General features: G+C 41.9%; 1 protein-coding gene across 1 annotated transcript; it reads right to left on the bottom strand.

Moving 5' to 3' along the window:
* Positions 1–11,400: 11,400 nt before the first annotated feature.
* Positions 11,401–12,747, bottom strand: LOC147999939 (igE-binding protein-like). Its single transcript, XM_087591756.1, has one exon. The coding sequence runs from the start codon at positions 12,745–12,747 to the stop codon at positions 11,401–11,403; it is 1,347 nt and encodes a 448-aa protein (XP_087447882.1).
* Between the last annotated feature and the right edge of the window lie 5,804 nt (positions 12,748–18,551).

Genomic DNA, 18,551 nt, shown 5'->3' with positions numbered 1-18,551 from the left:
TGAACATAGTAAAGTATGATCTCATGCACAAGGTATTTGGGACAAGAGGAGCAGCTTTGAAAAGAGCTGCAAGCATGTAGAGGAGTTGACCTACAAGTGAGCTATGTGTGCTTCAGTGACAGAGTTGGCAGAGTAAGGATAGCTAAGTACACTGTAGTTAGGCGACTTCATCATAATCTCAAGAAGCTGAACAATGATCTTCCTGACTCCATGTTTTCCTGCTGGATTTAGTCTTTCTTTGGTCTGTTCCATCCTTAGCATGCTTTGACTCATTGTGAAGTAATACCGTTTATTCTTCACATTGTATGGCGGAAACCTAGCACTCTTGTTGATGGTCATGGAAGATTGTGGGAGTGTAAGAGGTAGTTTGCACTCTCTAAGATTTTAGGAAAATGTGGTGTTGAAACGGGAATGTGTCTCATTCACTCATATCTAAAAATACTTATTTTCCAGTACCTGGAAGACTGTGGAAAGGAATAGAGATGTGAGCACATGTGTATCATGTAGATGATTTAAGAACTTTTATAAGCTTATGACCATGCAAAGTGTGCTGCCTATTTCCTTTTTGAGTTTCAAAATGTGAACTCTATTTTCTTCTCATTTCCATGGGTTTTCATTTTCTTCCAGGACTCTAAGCCTTTGGATGTAGAAGTCCAATTTAATTCTTTCAATTATAATTTGCCTTGGCCATGTTGTGTTTCATGACAACACTAAATGTTAACTACACAGAAAGGTTTTATGAACAGTGAGAGCACAGCCCACCTCCCCTTCCAATGAGAAACCATGGAGGGTATTTTCTAAATCGAGTTCCAGAGCAGTTAGCTTAAGTCCATTCCCTTTGAGAGTAAGAGCAACCCCATGATAGACAAGTCTAGGCTGCTATGGAGAATCAATCCTGTTAGGAACATAATGCTTTATTCTAAACAGGCCAATAACAAATTACTTTTCTGGTCACTCTTCTGTAGAAGATTATCATGCTAGGAATAGTGGTACAATTGCATGGCATAAATATATACTGCTATTTCAGTATCTATACTGCGTTCAGTATCTATTATATATTGTAGTGTGCTTAGTGAATCAAGGTCAGCAGCAGTTCTAAATGAGACTCTGTCTCATACAGAGGAGACAGATCAAACATATTTGTGACAGCCTAGCAGACTACACTGTTTCTACAAGTTACTAATTAATCACAGTGTAAAATTTGACTTCTAAGTTAAAATCAACTTTTTTTACTTGTTCTTCCTCTATAATCTTGTGATTTCCACATCATAAATGATTTATACTATTTATGGTATGTTTTAAAAATTGGCTGATATTTAACTAAATACCTGAAAAGAATCTCCTTTTGTCATCACGTGCTATATTACTGAGCCTTGATTTTGACTATTAAAAGGCTCTACTACTTTTAGTCAGGGCCACCTTATATACTGGGAATGAAATCTCAATGATCTGATAGAACGTTAAGACTCTGTGTTTGGGGGGTACATTCTAACCTAGGTTGTCTAATCTTGATTATGTTTCTCGTCCTATGTGTTCTAGGACATGTGGGGGGGGGTCATGATTTCCTAGATGGGTCCCTGAAGAAAGGAAAGGAAATCTTGGGAAGAGATGAGAATGAAAACCTCATGAAAATTGTCTTTTTCAACCTGGATCAGAATTCAGGGCACCTAACACCAGGCAAATCATTGCCAGCATACCTAAAAGACATTACAATAAGTCAAAAGGGTTCCAGGCAACTGTCAATCCAATCAGTACAACTCCAGGGGCAAAATACATCCTAGGAAGTACCGAGACAGAAACCCTTTTTCCAAAAGCATATTACCAGGAAATAGATTGTCTAGCTTAAAGATGTATGATCAAATGTGGTCTCTGACAAATAACAAAGAGGACGGCAGACCATAAAATACATGTCACATTTACATAAGGTTAAGTTACAGTTCGGAGTGGGCAAAGCATGGGTTAATCATTCTTGGGAATTTGGGTGACATCTACCTGTATATCAAGGTAGGGTACTTCTCCCCCCCACAAAAAGCAAAAAGCTGAAAATGTAAATAAAAAAATACAGCTTTTAAATTCCAGGCAGGCACTTGATCTCCATCTGTAAGGAGGGAGGCCCCTTCTTTATTTTCCTAATAATTGGTGGATGCATTGTGATCTGCAAATCCTATTGCTTATTAAAGTTTGGAACTCCTCCTCAAGTTGGAGAATTAGGCTCAGGCAGTGAATTTCTTTTTAGCTAATCAGTGCAACATGGTCAGTCCTTCAACCATATACATATAACCAGTAGAAATGCAGTCAAAAATTTTATTTATATGTTTGAGCATTTATATTGACACATACATAACAAAGAAGAAATTGGTGGGGAAGAATCTAGGATTGAGAAAAAACAAAGAAGGGCATAAATTGTTGAGGATATTTGATTATGGTTCCTAGAAAGAGTAGTTGTAGTAAAATACCAAAGCTTAGGAAGATATTGCCTTTTCAGATGCAGATGTGGTTTGGTTGTGTCACTGAAAGTCTCACTAGAGAAGAATTCTGAAGAGAGGAAAGTTCTTGCCTATTTTAAGACAAATTGCTGGAGAGGGATCTTGTTTCTTTGCTGTCAGACTTGAGGCCATGTCAGCTGGATGCACTGAGGTGCTCATCAGTTAAGTTGAAAACTGTTGACTCCTTACAGACTGCTTGGATCCTCACAGCAGAACCACTAATTGCAATGACCTGCTACAGCCTGACAAGGGTATAGTGAGGAAGACAGAGTCTTCTTTAGCAGCAATTAGACATTCGAGAGCCCTCTTGGTGGGCACTCTCTTTTGACTCTATCTCTGTCTCTTGGCGTAGAAGAGCATCTTGGAAGAAGAGGCGTGAGAAATAGCAGGACACAGATGAAACAGGATGTGAGGAAAGTAGAGGAGCTCCCATGAGTTCTGATGACCTCAAGAGAAAGGTCGCCTACCTAGGTAAAAGGTCATGGATGAAGGAGAGGTCTGAGCACCTAGCAGTTTAGTTGTATATTCAAGCTTATAAATAGATATTTCCCATATACGTAGGAAAATTAAGTTTACTCTCTAGGTTAGCAGGTTTGTACCAAACCTCCCTTCTTGTTTGTCAGTATAGGAATTACATAATAGGAAGATGTAAAAAGGTAAAGGTTACACACAGTGATATATTATATTTCAAATGTATAAATATTAATTTTAAATGAAAATATACTAAATAATGATATGGCTAAGTTTTGAACATTGAATGTTGTTACACAAGACACAGGTTGCATTACCAGAGACCATATGACAGTATCCTGCTGCTCTGACTGCAATCTCTCGGATCTATTCCCCTCCTCTGACCCTTGTACAAACAAGTGCCAGAAAAACACTCATATATATAAAATAAAAATATAGTATAAAAAAAACGGAGTCTTCTATGCAGATGTCACAGCCTTGAGACAAACAGCACTCAGGATGAGGTCAGATGCCCTTCAGTTAAAATTACTCTAGTTAATTACCTAAAACTGAAACCAGTGGACACTATGTGGGCTTTATATTATTTTTAATACTTAGCATGGAAAACGCTCTTTAATGTGGAGCTTTTGGATTTACAAGGAAAATCTTTACATTAGCCCACAGCTTCTGTTGGCAGGCCACATACAGAGAGGATATTTAAGATGGCTAACAATGGTGCTCCTTAGTGATCACAACCATTTCCTGCTCTTCTCCCCGGGTTATCGGGAGAATCTTATTGAAAGGGCAAGATCAGCACCATTTCTGGAGAATCCTATTGAAAGGTAAAGATAAACTCCATTAATCTCCATATGGACCTCATTTGTCTCCATTTGGAAGACCAGAACTGATTTCCTAAAGGGCCATTAAGCACCAGCTTCAGAAGTAGACCCTAAGTCCCTGAAAGTAAGTCATAAGGGAGGAGCTCTAGGAACAGACCCTAAAGTCCAGAACAAGATTATAAACCTCCACTGCCAGAGACCAATCTTGTTATAACCACAAAATAGTAGAAATATGGTATATCAGAATGCCCGATCTGCACTGTGCAGCCCTATTTCACCATATGATTAAAAGTCCATGGCATTGAAATTCAGACACTGACCTGTCACCCCCTAGCACACAGCAATGACATTTTAGATTACCTAATTCTTCTAGACGGTTCCACCTGTTCCCTATAAGAAAGTGTGTGTGTGCCTTTCCTGGGATCGACATTTCAAAGAATGGTTAACACCCACAAACGGGTGTTTTCTACATAAATAAGTGCTTTTTATTTTTGCATATTATCTGGGCCTAGGGTTTTCTTTCAGTGATTTTCAGACCATCACAACATGTGGCAGGTGAATATCAATTCCTCCTTTCCTGACATCAGTGTGAAATCACAGGAACGAATATCGTATTGTGTCCTACAAATAGCCCTGTAACTGTCACTATCCTTGGAATCCTTCTGCCTGTGGGTCCTATACTTCCCTCTGCTAAAAGGTGAAAAATAGACTGTGCAAGCAATTCACCTTGATTCAAGAGCAGGAACAGAGGACGGTTGGGGGAGGGGAGGAGGTGGAAGAGGAAAGGGAGAGGCAGAAGCAGCAGGACCAGGAGGCAAATGAAGAAATTCCTGCTGAGTGTTGGAATGTAGAAAGATAGGTTATTGGAGGACTGGCACAAGTGACATTGAAACAAGAGTCTTGACCATCAGAAAAGTGTCAGCTCCTACACTAGAATCCTGGGGCAGGAATGTCTTTACTGTGTACTTTCAATGCACTCTAACCCTAAGGGCGGTGCTCAAGTCACTCAAGATGCAGCAGCCAATCAGTGTCCACAAGAACACTTTCCACTTAGATGGGACAGGAACTTGCAAATGCTTTCCTGCCTGCTGTAGGTTCCTCACATTCTTAGCTTAATGTAAGTGCACACATCACTCAAGATTCACTGGCCAATGAGGACCTCCAAGAAGACCTTCCGATCAGAAGAGCAGGTACTTCTGAGCACTTTGGTCACTGCTGCGGGTTCAGCTCCATTGCAGAGCAACCATAATGGATTGGATTGACCTCTGCTTCTCTGTGCCTTAGCAGAGTACCGACGGGTGAACTACTGAATCGCAATATGGTAAGCCTGGGACCACTGCCCCTAACCTGAAGGGAAGGTGACTTGAGAAGCGGGAGTCCGGGTGGCAGGCCCAACCCTTGTATGGAGTGGAAACTAACAGCCCCCTGTGTGGTTCCCTATGGTCTGAGCCGCTAGATGTACTCAGTCGTGGCATCTGGATAACTTCATTTTGGAACAAGGGCTTGCATTTAGAAATATCTTTAGCTATATGCCAAATTCGGAGAGGCCTGGTTTGTCTGGTATGTTGTAGAATGTGTGCCCTTGCCGCTTAAGATCCGTTTGGAGTTAATTTCGTGGAGACTGTAAAACCCATCTCACCCACTGTGTAACGCTCCAAATTTAAGCTGTGATGAGATTAGAATCTGTGATTTAAAGGATTATCCAAAGTTTGGAAAATAGTAGGTCACACGGAGTAAAATTTGGTTGAGGGAATGACTCCCTTTAAAACATCCCACAGAGAAGTAGTATGTTTGTCGCGCCCACCTCGACCGGCAAGGAAGACGCAACAACGTTGGATCCTTCTCAATCAGCCTTTATTGCAGGAACACCTAATTGATAGTACGGGGACCCCGGGGAACAAAGGCACTTGCCTTAAGTACAAAACAGACAGCATGGCTAAGGACTTGTCCTCGGGGGATTGGTTGAGTAAAGGCATCTTATTAACATGCTTATCAACTATGACCTAGTAAAGATGTCAGAAGAAAGCTAAAGGTGGTAGTAATACAAGCGACCACTAGATGTCAGTGCTATAGATAAATGCTCCCAATATCTCCCTCTTTTTTGTTTTATTAAAAGATGAGTCCATTAGGTGGAGGTAGTGGTCTGAGAGAGGTCAGACATGCCTCACAGAGTGCTCAGCTCGGCCATGACGAGCCACTCCTGCAGTTAGGACTGCACCCCAATGGCTAGAGATGACTGAAATGTACAACACACCGTTCTGGGCTATTGGTGTGCTAATAATAGGGGAGAGACAGAGCAGAGGGGCGTGGGACCAGCCCGAATGTACAAACAGGTCAGGGCCACCTCTGTTCATGACTGGTCTAGATCTGGGTGTCACGTCAATACACGTCATTGCTCCTGTCTTAGGTCGTTCCTCTCAAAACTCGGCCTTACCCATCACTGGAAATTAACCCTATCGCCACCGGGCTCCTGGCTTAGGTTGGTCCGAGCCTGAGGAAAGTTGCCCGTCTCTGGATACAATGACCTCACATGACAGTGACAAAATATGATCTAGGGCGAACTCTCAATCTTTTAGAGAGGCCAGCCACACACTGGGAGAAGCACCGCTCTCAATGGCCGCCATAGCCTGGTAAACAATCGCTTTGTGTCTAGCATGTTCTCGTTTTAAACAGCAAAAAAGCCATAGGCATACTCCACATCCCAAGAGGACAATGGCCCCCCAGGCAAACATGCCAGCCCATTCTTTGAAAAATGAGAAAGCATTGGTGATCCACGAGGTGAAATCCCCAATCGAGATGGGTTCCATTCTGGTGTTGTTAAGGACAGCAATCTGCATCAGCAATTGTCTCGATAATTGTTCCGCTTCCATGGACCAGTTTCCTTTCAAATAATTAGAGATTTCTTTGCTCTGTTGAGAATACTGAGAAAAGTTAGCTTTCAATGGAGTAACACATAAGCCTCTAAAGGAGGAAACCCAGGACAGCTGCGTCATATGATATAATGTCTCAATTTGTTCTTGAAGCAGATCTATTCGTTGGTTAGCTAATAGAAAGTCAGATGCCAAGTGGGCATTGAATTCTTCTTGTATCTCCAATGCTACTGTGGTTCTTTCTACAATCTTATTGATAGTCTCAGCCGTCAGTATTTGATTAGTCATAGCAATCGCGGCTGTTGTTGCTGCAGCGGCTGATAGTACAATGGCTGAAATTATAGCTGCCGTAATACCAAAATCCCTTTTGGTTCTTAATAAATGAAGTATGGGAAAATTATCTGGATTTGCTACTACAGGGATAGGCCCAAAGGAGGGAATCTTTACAATCACTGCGGTATCATTGGTGCCATCCCAGCATTCAGCTAAATAACAGACTACGTCAGAGCTATTGCAATTTAAAGCATTATTATTTGCATTAGCGCTTATCAGAAAAAAGAAAGGTGGTCTAACACATACTGGAGCGCCAACAGCAGCATCATTACCTATTAGGCTATTGATCTTAACACCTACTAAACTTGTATTGTTATTGGTTCTAATGGCTGAAATGTTATATAATGTAAATTCTTCACCTAATAATCGAGCAAAAGGAGTTAGAGATGTGTATGCTCCCTGCTCATTAGATAATACCCATTGATACCAGGGCCAAAAATAACGTTTGCCAGTCTTATTTCTCTTCCTATCATATTGGGCATTGCTAAGAGGAGGGGAAAATTCAAATCCCGGTAGGAATTGTTTAGGTCTATGGAACGGACTCTGACATGGGGTAAATTAGGTGGAAAGGCTTTATATGGGGGGGCAAGTAGGTAGGACTCTACGACAGGTAGAGTTAACCAGTGTGCGAATGCCTTGCCCCGGGAGTGATGGAAAGCTACCATTATGCATCATAATCAAAGTTGTAATGTACGAATTAGCAGAGTTATCAATTGACATATCTCCATTGCCTGAAGAGGCCCCTTGTGTAATTTTACTCAGAGCAGCCTGGATGGCTCCAGTGCCCATAGCACGGTTGCTCACAGGATCTAACCAGTTTGCCAAAGTGGTCCTTTGCAGCCATATACAAGGCTGGGAGGAATTTCTAAGAGTGAAACATAAAGTATGTAACAGTGAAAGATTAGTGGCAGTATATCGTTGAGGCAATTCTCCACTAGGCACTATACAAGGAACATCACGCAAACAGGATGTGGAGAAAAAGGTTGGCAAAACAGTAGAATTGCTATGAACTGGCATAAGTACTGGCCAGGATCTGGCAATAGCCCACAGCGTGAGTGAATCAACCTGGATCATCATTTCCAGTAGTAGTAGTAGTAGTATTCGTAGTCTCATCTTCACGAATAGCAGGAGGCAGTTTGCGAGTCAAACGTTCAGGCACCCAGATTGGATTGTCTTGATTCTGTGGAAAAACACAAACAGCTCCCCTAGATCTCGAAATTACGGGATCTGGGCCACACCATTCACCAGTTAAGACATCCTTCCACTTTACATCTGCATAAGTCATGGGTTTCGTGGCTGCATGGCGATCTGCAGCAGAGCGGCCATGCGCATCCAAAATTAAAAAATTTAGAGTAAAGAGAGCTAAAGACAACTGTTCTTTTGGTGTCCTGCCATAGGCAATTCCCCCTTTTTGTTTTTGTAAGAGCTCTTTTAAAGTACGATGTGCTCTTTCCACAATTCCTTGACCTTGGGGATTGTATGGCAATCCTGTAGTATGTTTGACTTGCATTGTTTGGCAAAATGTCTGAAAAGACTTTGCGGTGTAGGCAGGTCCGTTTTCTGTCTTGAGGCTGTCAGGCTTTCCCCAGGCTGCCCACGCCTCTAAGCAATGACTAATGGCATTACGAGCCTTTTCACCAGTCATTAGAGTGGCATGTATAATGCCAGAGCAGGTGTCAACAGAAACATGTGCATATTTTAAATTTCCAAACTGAGATATATGTGTAACATCCATCTGCCAGAGCTTTAATGGAATCAGGCCACGAGGGTTAATTCCCACCTGAGGAGGGTGGTGAAATTGAACACAATTCTGGCAACGTAATACTACATCACGAGCTACAGCTCTAGAGATTTTAAATTTTTGTTGAAGAGTGAAAGCAGGAACATGAAACTTTTGATGAAATTCTCTAGCGAGATCAACTGGAGCTGTATGAAAAATGAATTCTCTGCGAGTACTAGCATCCACCAAAGCATTATTACTGGCCATGGGACCAGGCAAATTAGTATGAGCTCGAATATGTTGTATGAAAAACTTATTTTTTCTGGCCCAAATTAATTTTTGCAATTCTAAAAGAATTTGACATACTGTACTAGTCTACCTAATTGGCCCTGCAATTTCAAGAGAGCGCACAGCGTTAACTACATAAGCAGAATCAGAAATTAAATTAAAAGGATCATGAAATCTTTTGAAAACCTCCAATACAATTTTGCATTCTGTAATTTGGGGGGTGCCTGGATTGAATTGAATTAAAACTGGTTCTTGAGAATTAACCATATAGGCACCTACACCTGTTTTGGAGCCATCTGTATAAATATCTAATGCTCCAGACAAAGGCTCTGAGGCAGTGACCTTAGGAAAAATTACTGGATGTTCAGTAAAAAATTGCAGCAAAGGATCCTTAGGATAATGATTGTCAAACTCTCCGTCAAAACTACAGCGTAATATAGCCCAATCATCTATCAAGGCACACAATGTTTCTACCTGAGTTGTAGTATATGGTACAATAATCCTCTTTGGTAAAATACCAAAATGTTGAATGTAAGATTTAACACCTAACATAGCAAGCTGCGCAACAGCAGAAGGATAGTATTCAAGGGTCTTATTAGGAGAAATATGAGGATAAATCCACAGAAGTGGTCCCTGTTGCCATAGCACCCCTGTAGGCTGACGAAAAGTTCTCAGTATACACAAAAAAAGATCCTCATTTTCCTTGTATCTTCTCAGCATTGCTTTTTCTAGTCTTTTCTCCACTTTCCTTAGAGACATTCGTGCTTCCTCAGTTAAAGCACGGGGTGAAGTAAGCTGAGAATCCCCTTTAAGGATCTCATAGAGTGGTTGTAACTCTGCATTAGGCATATTTATATAGGGTCGAATCCACTTAATACTTCCCAGCAACTTTTGAAAATCATTTAATGTTTTTAAATGATCTTTTCGTAATTCAATTTTCTGAGGGGAAACATTATGAGGAGTAATCTTAGCTCCTAAATATTCTCCCTTTTTGCCCATTTGAACCTTCTCTGGTGCTATAAACAATTGATTACTTTCAAGCGTCTTTATCACTTCAGCATAGGCCATTTCTAGGGTAGTACAGTCTTTAGCAGAAAGCAATATATCATCCATAAAATGTATTATTCTCAATTTTGGGAATTGATCACGTATAGGCTGTAAAGCTTTTCCCACATACAGCTGACACATAGTAGGGCTATTAGCCATACCTTGAGGTAAGACTACCCACTGATAGCGCTTATCGGGTTCTTCATTGTTCATAGAGAGTAAGGTAAATGCAAATCGCACGCTATCTTGTGGGGCAAGAGGGATGGAAAAAAAGCAATCCTTTATGTCAATAATAATAATAGGCCAATTATTGGGAATACTGGAGAGCAATGGTAAACCCCTCTGTATGGGGCCCATTATTTGCATCTGAGAATTGATAGCTCTTAAATCATGCAACAATCGCCACTTGTCTGATTTTTTTCTTAATGACAAATATAGGTGTATTCCAGGGCGACGTGGATGGCTGTATATGTCCCAATTCTAGCTGTTCAGACACTAATTCAGTAGCAGCAGTTAATTTCTCAGAGGGTAAAGGCCATTGAGGAATCCACACATGTTCCTCTGAAATCCATGTAATGGGTATGCTTCCCTCAATGGCCCCTAGGAAAAACCCAGACCTGTTCTGTCTTTTTTAGATTCCAGTAGCACTGGGTCAACTCGTCCTTGTAAATTTTTTCCCAAACCTTTTTTGGGCATGTAGCCCATTTTAATCATCATGTCCTTGGCCTGTGGAGAGTACTCATTAGTCAGCCTCAAGTCCAGATTTATTAAGACATCTCTGCCCCACAGTGTCACAGGAATGTCTATGATATAGGGAGTAAACCTTCCTGACCTTCCTTCTGAATCCTCCCATGTCAATTCCTTTGAGCTAATTAGAGGAGCCATTTCGTACCCAAGGCCGCGTAGGGCCCGAGAAGATTTTTGTGCAGGCCACCTGGATGGCCAGTCATGCACAGAGATAATGCTACTATCTGCTCCAGTGTCTAATAAGCCAAGAAAAGAGCGTCCTTCCACAGTCAAGGTTAACATTGGACGATTGTCAAGCTCTAATGAGATGAAAGCAAATCGGGAGCCTGTAGATCGCAAGCCCCTATCTCCTCTAATTCTATTATCAGCAGGAAAATGTTTATGCAGGCTGGGCAGAAGCAGCAGCTGGGCAATTCTGTCTCCAGGGGAAATAGCAGAAATTCCCTGGGGAGAGGCTACCAGGACTTTTACTGTGCCCAAATAATCAGGATCAATTATTCCAGGTACAATGTGTAAGCCTTTCAGGGCAGAAGAGGAGCACCCCAACAACAGCCCAACTGTATCTTTAGGGAGAGGTCCCTTAAAATCTGTGTCTATAGGCTGTACTCCCATTTGGGGGGTCAATACGAGTCTGGTGGTGGAGTGGAGGTCCAGTCCTGCGGAGCCCTTAGTGGCTCTCCTAGGTCCTTCGGGTGGTGAAGAGAAGGCCAGGACCTCCGTCTGCTCTGTCCCTGCCTGTCGTTCTGTAGAGCCCCATATATTTGAGGGCCCTGGGGACGTGGGCCCCGTCGTCCGTTTTTTGGCCATGCACTACCATCTCCTGTCACCAGAGGTTGGCCATTCAAGTCCTTTACAGATCGACATTCACTTGCCCAATGGTTCCCTTTTTTACAGCGAGGGCACAAGTTAGGTCTTTGATGTTTTTTAATACTCTGTTCCTTATTATTTTCAGGGCATTGCCTTCTGTAATGCCCTTTTTGGCCACATTTGTAGCAGGTATCTGCAGAACCCTTTCCTTTTAATTGCATCATTGCCGCTGCTAGTCCAACATTAGTTAATGGCCCGCCTATCTCCCTGCAGACCTTCATCCAGACTTCCAAACCTTTATGTTTGTATGGCGTTATAGCAGACCTACACTCCTTAGTACACTGTTCATACACTAGTTGTTTAATAAGAGGCATAGCTGTATCAGGGTCTCCGAAAATCTTAGTAGCGGACTCCACCATGCGGGCTACAAAGTCTGAAAATGGCTCAGTGGGTCCTTGCAGAACCTTGGTAAGGTTCCCAGAGACTGCGCCTCTATTAGGCAATGCTTTCCAGGCTTTAATTGCTATATCATTAATTTGAGTATAGACCTGATCTGGATAACCGGTCTGGTCCAAAGCAAATCTGCCTATTCCCAATAGCATGTCAGCGTCCCAATGTCTCTGAGGGTCGGCTCCTGAAGCCAAGTTGATTGCAACCTGAGCGTTAGCATTTTCATAAAGAAAAGATTTCCAGTCCAGATATTGACCCGGAGAGAGACAAGCTCTGGCTAAAGTCCCCCAGTCTCCAGGGGTGAGACAGTATCTGCCAAGAGTCTCAATTTGAGACATAACAAAGGCTGCGCTGACTCCATAGGTTTTGACTGACTCTGCTAATTGTTTTATTGTCTTAAAGTCAACAGGTTCATGATGTCGCTGCCCGTTTGCATCCAGAAAAACTGGAAAACTCAGCCCTAACTCTTTCCACATTTCTGGGCAAAAAGAAGTACCTCTTGCAGACTTCACTATTGTTTTCCTTTGAAAGTTATACGATGGTGCAGGAGGTGCTGTTGGCATAATTGCCTTCTTATCTAAGTCCTTGGCTTGTTTCTGCACAGCATAAGTGTTTGGCCAGTCAGAATGATAAATCTCTTTCTCATAATGAGCTACCTCCTCCTCAAGATCAGCTAGGTCACTATCACTAAACTCTGAATCACTAGACATCTCCAAGGTCAATGCCTTTAATGAGGGATAAATTTTCGTTATTCCTTGATCTTGATTACTTTTCCCGCCTTTGTCTGTCCTCTCTTTGATCTTTTCTATCTTTTCTCTTACCTCTTTTCCTCCTTTTCCTTTCTTTCCTTCCTTCAAAACTTTCTCTCCTTCTGACATACTCTCCTGTTGTTCTGTAAGGATTCTCTGACCTGTCCTAACAGCTTCTTCACATCTTTTATCTTCCAAGCAGGCACGGATTATATGCCAAAGCGGCTTTGTCCCTGGTTTAAGCTTGCCCACAGTAGTCTCCTTATCAAGATCTTTTCCCAGCCTCTCCCATGCTCTCAAAGTGAGCGACCCTGACACTATAAACCATGGGGCACAACGGTTACACTCATCAAGAAAACTCAGCAGGATTTTCTTTTCAATTTTAAGCTTACGCTGACCAAGAAGCTCCTGAAGAGCTGACAGGAGCGGGGTGGAGTGAGAGCTTCCCATGCTTTTACGACCTTATTTACGATCGATTTACAACCAAGGCGAGTTGGCGAGCTGGCGTGTTTATTTACACACGATCTTGTGGCTCATCAGTGGACTCTTCCCAACAAATGCATTCGTGCCCTGGGCGGTGGCAATTCAGACAGAAGCAACACCACAACACAAAAAGAGTATAAGGCAAAAGTGCTAGTCCAACCCACAAAGGATCAAATGGAAAAGACAACATTACCGTGCTCCACAAACCCCTTTTTGCCTCTAAATCAAGGCCATCATTGTCTCTACTTTTCCAGAGAACTTTATTGTCCTACCAGGGAAGTTTTACAATCCCTTATCCCGGAGCTTTACAGTCCCAATTCTAGGAACTTTACCGTTCCACTTCTAGGAACTTTATTGTCCCAATTCCGGCACCTAATTGCCCCTACTGGGAACGCCGACCGTCCCGAGGCTGAAAAAGTTCTGGATCCAGACGAGAAAAGATCTCGGATCCCCGTACGGGCCACAGGTTGTCGCGCCCACCTCGACCGGCAAGGAAGACGCAACAACGTTGGATCCTTCTCAATCAGCCTTTATTGCAGGAACACCTAATTGATAGTACGGGGACCCCGGGGAACAAAGGCACTTGCCTTAAGTACAAAACAGACAGCATGGCTAAGGACTTGTCCTCGGGGGATTGGTGGAGTAAAGACATCTTATTAACATGCTTATCAACTATGACCTAGTAAAGATGTCAGAAGAAAGCTAAAGGTGGTAGTAATACAAGCGACCACTAGATGTCAGTGCTATAGATAAATGCTCCCAACATATGTTAACCAATCATGTCAGAGATTAGGGTGGTAGGATACACATGTTTGTTTCTCACGGTTGTGGGGAAATATGGCTCCAGATCGTATAAAAGAAGAGAACCTTAATTAACAAACACCCACAATGTCCATGACCGGGTCAAAGACCAGCCTATTAAAAAACTGCTCAATGGAGCATTGTGGGGTCGTAACTAACACTAAGGCCTGGTGTGCCATAAAGGACTGCTTTTCTTCTTGAGAAAAGCATAGTTCTGTCCCATGGACAAGACATCTGGTGATACCATTCGAAAAGGAAAAGCACTGTTGTGTTGCAGAATGGCCTGATTGAGCAAGGCTCTCCCTGAGGCCTTCATGGATGGAGAATTACATGGTTCCCTCTGAAACTCAACCATATCCTTGGCTGAGCATGTAACAGCCTGGGTCCTAGAACTTGTACCTTTAGTTAATGCCTTGATGTATTTATTAAAAAAAAAAAAAAACAAGAAATAGAGCTCCTTCTCTAAAACCAGCCATGTGCTTGGGAGAGCTGGTAATGGTCTGGGGCCAGGTCCTTTGGAGAGGGGGTATCTCTGATCCTGAGATTCCAATAATTCCTACCACGTGGGGCTAATGGAATCAGTTCCAAACCACTGTAGTCATGGTCAGTAATTTTGATGAAATTACTCTGTTCTCAGTGTGCAGAATTGTTTGATAGAGCCCTCTTTCTTTTGTCCATTGTATGGTAGTTCCTGCTGACTTCACGGGAGTGTTGCATTTCTTTCCATTTTTCCCTGTAGGTAGTCTACAGCTGCTGTTCTTCAGAAACTTCCCTTAGCATCCACCTTAGCCCCTCACTACCCCACCCGAGGTTTTATACTTTCTATACTTTCTACCTCCTTTTTTTTTATTAACTTGAGTATTTCTTATTTACATTTCGAATGCCAAGGGCTTCCCCTTACACTGGTGCCCTTACTAGGATATTCATTGATACCTATGAGGTCAGAGTCCAGGGTCAGTCCATGTATAGTCTTTAGGTAGTGGCTTAGTCCCTGGAAGCTCTGGTTGCTTGGCATTGATATTCATATGGGGTCTCAAGCCCCTTCAAGCTCTTCCAGTTCTTTCTCTGATTCCTTCAACGGGGGTCCTATTCTCAGTTCAGTGGTTTGCTGCTGGCATTCGCCTCTGTATTTGCTCTATTCTGGCTGTGTCTCTCAGGAGAGATCTATATCCGGCTCCTGTCGGCCTACACTTCTTTGCTTCATCCATCTTGTCTAATTGGGTGGCTGTATATGTATTGGCCACATGTGGGGCAGGCTCTGAATGGGTGTTCCTTCTGTGTCTGTTTTAATCTTTGCCTCTCTATTCCCTGCCAAGGGTATTCTTGTTCCCCTTTTAAAGAAGGAGTGAATCATTCACATTTGATCATCCTTCTTGAGTTTCATGTTTTCTATGCAACTAGGGCAATTCAAGCATTTGGGCTAATAGCCACTTATCAATGAATGCATACCATGTGTGTTTTTCTATGATTGGGTTACCTCACTCAGGATGATATTTTCCAGTTCCAACCATTTGTCTATGAATTTCATAAAGGCATTGTTTTTGATAGCTGAGTAGTATTCCATTGTGTAGACGTACCATATTTTCTGTATCCATTCCTCTGTTGAGGGCATCTGGGTTCTTTCCAGCTTCTGGCTATTATAAATAAGGCTGCTATGAACATAGTGGAGCATGTGTATTTTTTATATGTTGGGGCATCTTGTGGGTATATGCACAAGAGAGGTATAGCTGGATCCTCAGGTAGTTCAATGTCCAATTTTCTGAGGAACCTCCAGACTGATTTCCAGAATGGTTGTACCAGTCTGCAATCCCACAAACAATGGAGGAGTGTTCCTCTTTCTCCACATCCTCACCAGCATCTGCTGTCACCTGAGTTTTTGATCTTAGCCATTCTCACTGGTGTGAGGTGAAATCTCAGGGTTGTTTTGACTTGCATTTCCCTTATGACTAAGGATGTTGAACATTTCTTTAGGTGTTTCTCAGCCATTTGGCATTCCTCAGCTGTGAATTCTTTGTTTAGTTCTGAACGCCATTTTTAAATATGGTTATTTGGCTCCCTGCTGTCTAACTTCTTGAGTTTTTTGTTTATTTTGGATATAAGCCCTCTATCTGTTGTAGGATTGGTAAAGATATTTTCCCAATCTGTTGGTTGCCGTTTTGTCCTAACCACAGTGTCCTTTGCCTTACAGAAGTTTTGCAGTTTTGTGAGATCCCATTTGTCGATTCTTGATCTTAGAGCATAAGCCATTGGTGTTTTATTCAGAAAATTTTTTCCAGTGCCCATGTGTTCGAGATGCTGCCCTAGTTTTTCTTCTATCAGTTTGAGTGTATCTGCTTTGATGTGGAGGTCCTTGATCCACTTGCACTTACCCTTTGTACAGGGTGATAAGCATGGATCGATTTGTATTCTTCTACATGTTGACCTCCTGTTGAACCAGCACCATTTGCTGAAAATGCTATCTTTTTCCCATTTGAAGGTTTTGGCTCCTTTGTCAAAAATCAAGTGCCCACACCAGTGGAAGGGGAAGCCCTGGGTCCTGCTAAGACTGAACCCCCAGTGAACTAGATTGTTGGGGGGAGGGCGGCAATGGGGGGAGGATGGGGAGGGAAACAGCCATAAAGAAGGAGAGGGGGAGGGATTAGGAGGATGTTTGCCCGGAAACCTGGAAAGGGAATAACACTCGAAATGTATATAAGAAATACTCAAGTTAATAAAAAAAATAAAATCAAGTGCCCTTAGGTGTGTGGGTTCATTTCTGGGTCTTCAATTCTGTTCCATTGGTCTAGCTGTCTGTCTCTGTACCAATACCATGCAGTTTTTGATCACTATTGCTCTGTAATACTGCTTGAGTTCAGGGATAGTGATTCCCCCTGAAGTCCTTTTATTGTTGAGGATAGTTTTAGCTATCCTGGGTTTTTTGTTATTCCAGATGAATTTGCAAATTGTTCTGTTGAACTCTTTGAAGAATTGGATTGGTATTTTGATGGGGATTGCATTGAATGTGTAGATTGCCTTTGGTAAAATGGCCATTTTTACTATATTAATCCTGCCAATCCATGAGCATGGGAGATCTTTCCATCTTCTGAGGTCTTCTTCAATTTCTTTCTTCAGAGTCTTGAAGTTCTTATTGTACAGATCTTTTACTTGCTTGGTTAAAGTCACACCGAGGTACTTTATATTGTTTGGGTCTATTATGAAGGGTGTCATTTCCCTAATTTCTTTCTCGGCTTATTTCTCTTTTGTGTAGAGGAAGGCTACTGATTTGTTTGAGATAATTTTAAACCCAGCCACTTTGCTGAAGTTGTTTATCAGCTTTAGTAGTTCTCTGGTGGAACTTTTGGTATCACTTAAATATACTATCATATCATCTGCAAATAGTGATATTTTGACTTCTTCTTTTCCAATCTGTATCCCCGTGATTTCCTTTTGTTGTCTGATTGCTCTGGCTAGAACTTCAAGAACTATCTTGAATAAGTAGGGAGAGAGTGGGCAGCCTTGTCTAGTCCCTGATTTTAGTGGGATTGCTTCAAGTTTCTCTCCATTTAGTTTAATGTTAACAACTGGTTTGCTGTATATAGCTTTTACTATGTTTAGGTATGGGCCTTGAATTCCTATTCTTTCTAGGTGTATTATCATGAAGGGGTGTTGAATTTTGTCAAATGTTTTCTCAGCATCTAATGAAATGAGCATGTGGTTTTGTTCTTTCAGTTTGTTTATATATTGGACGACATTGATGGTTTTCCGTATATTAAACCATCCATGCATGCCTGGGATGAAGCCTACTTGATCATGGTGGATGATTGTTTTGATGTGCTCTTGGATTCGGTTTGCCAGAATTTTATTGAGTATTTTTGTGTCGCTATTCATAAGGGAAATTGTTTTGAAGTTCTCTTTCTATGAAGGTCTGATAGAATTCTGCACTAAACCCATCTGGACCTGGGCTCTTTTTGGTTCGGAGACCTTTAATGACTGCTTCTATTTCCTTAGGAGTAATGGGGTTGTTTAACTGGTTTATCTGTTACTGATTTAACTTTGGTACCTGGTATCTGTCTAGGAAATTGTCCATTTCCTGCAGATTTTCAAGTTTTGTTGAATATAGTTTTATAGTAAGATCTGATGATTTTTTGAATTTCCTCTGAATCTGTAGTTATGTCTCCCTTTTCATTTCTGATTTTGTTAATTTGGACACACTCTCTGTGTCCTCTCATTAGTCTGGCTAAGGGTTTATCTATATTGTTGATTTTCCAAAGAACCAACTTTTGGTTCTGTTGATTCTTTCTATGGTCCTTTTTGTTTCTACTTGGCTGATTTCAGCTCTGAGTTTGATTATTTCCTGTCTTCTGAGGAGGAGTTCCTGGGTATATTTGCTTCTTTTTGTTCTAGAGCTTTTAGGTGTGCTGTCAAGCTGCTGACATATGCTCTCTCCTGTTTCTTTCTGCAGGCACTCAGAGCCATGAGTTTTCCTCTTAGCACAGCTTTCA

The sequence above is a fragment of the Rattus norvegicus genome, chromosome 17 (assembly GCF_021556685.1).
Source record: "Rattus norvegicus strain SHRSP/BbbUtx chromosome 17, alternate assembly SHRSP_T2T, whole genome shotgun sequence".
In the NCBI taxonomy this organism is placed as follows: Eukaryota; Metazoa; Chordata; class Mammalia; order Rodentia; family Muridae; genus Rattus; species Rattus norvegicus.
This window is presented reverse-complemented; position numbering and strand designations above follow the sequence as displayed.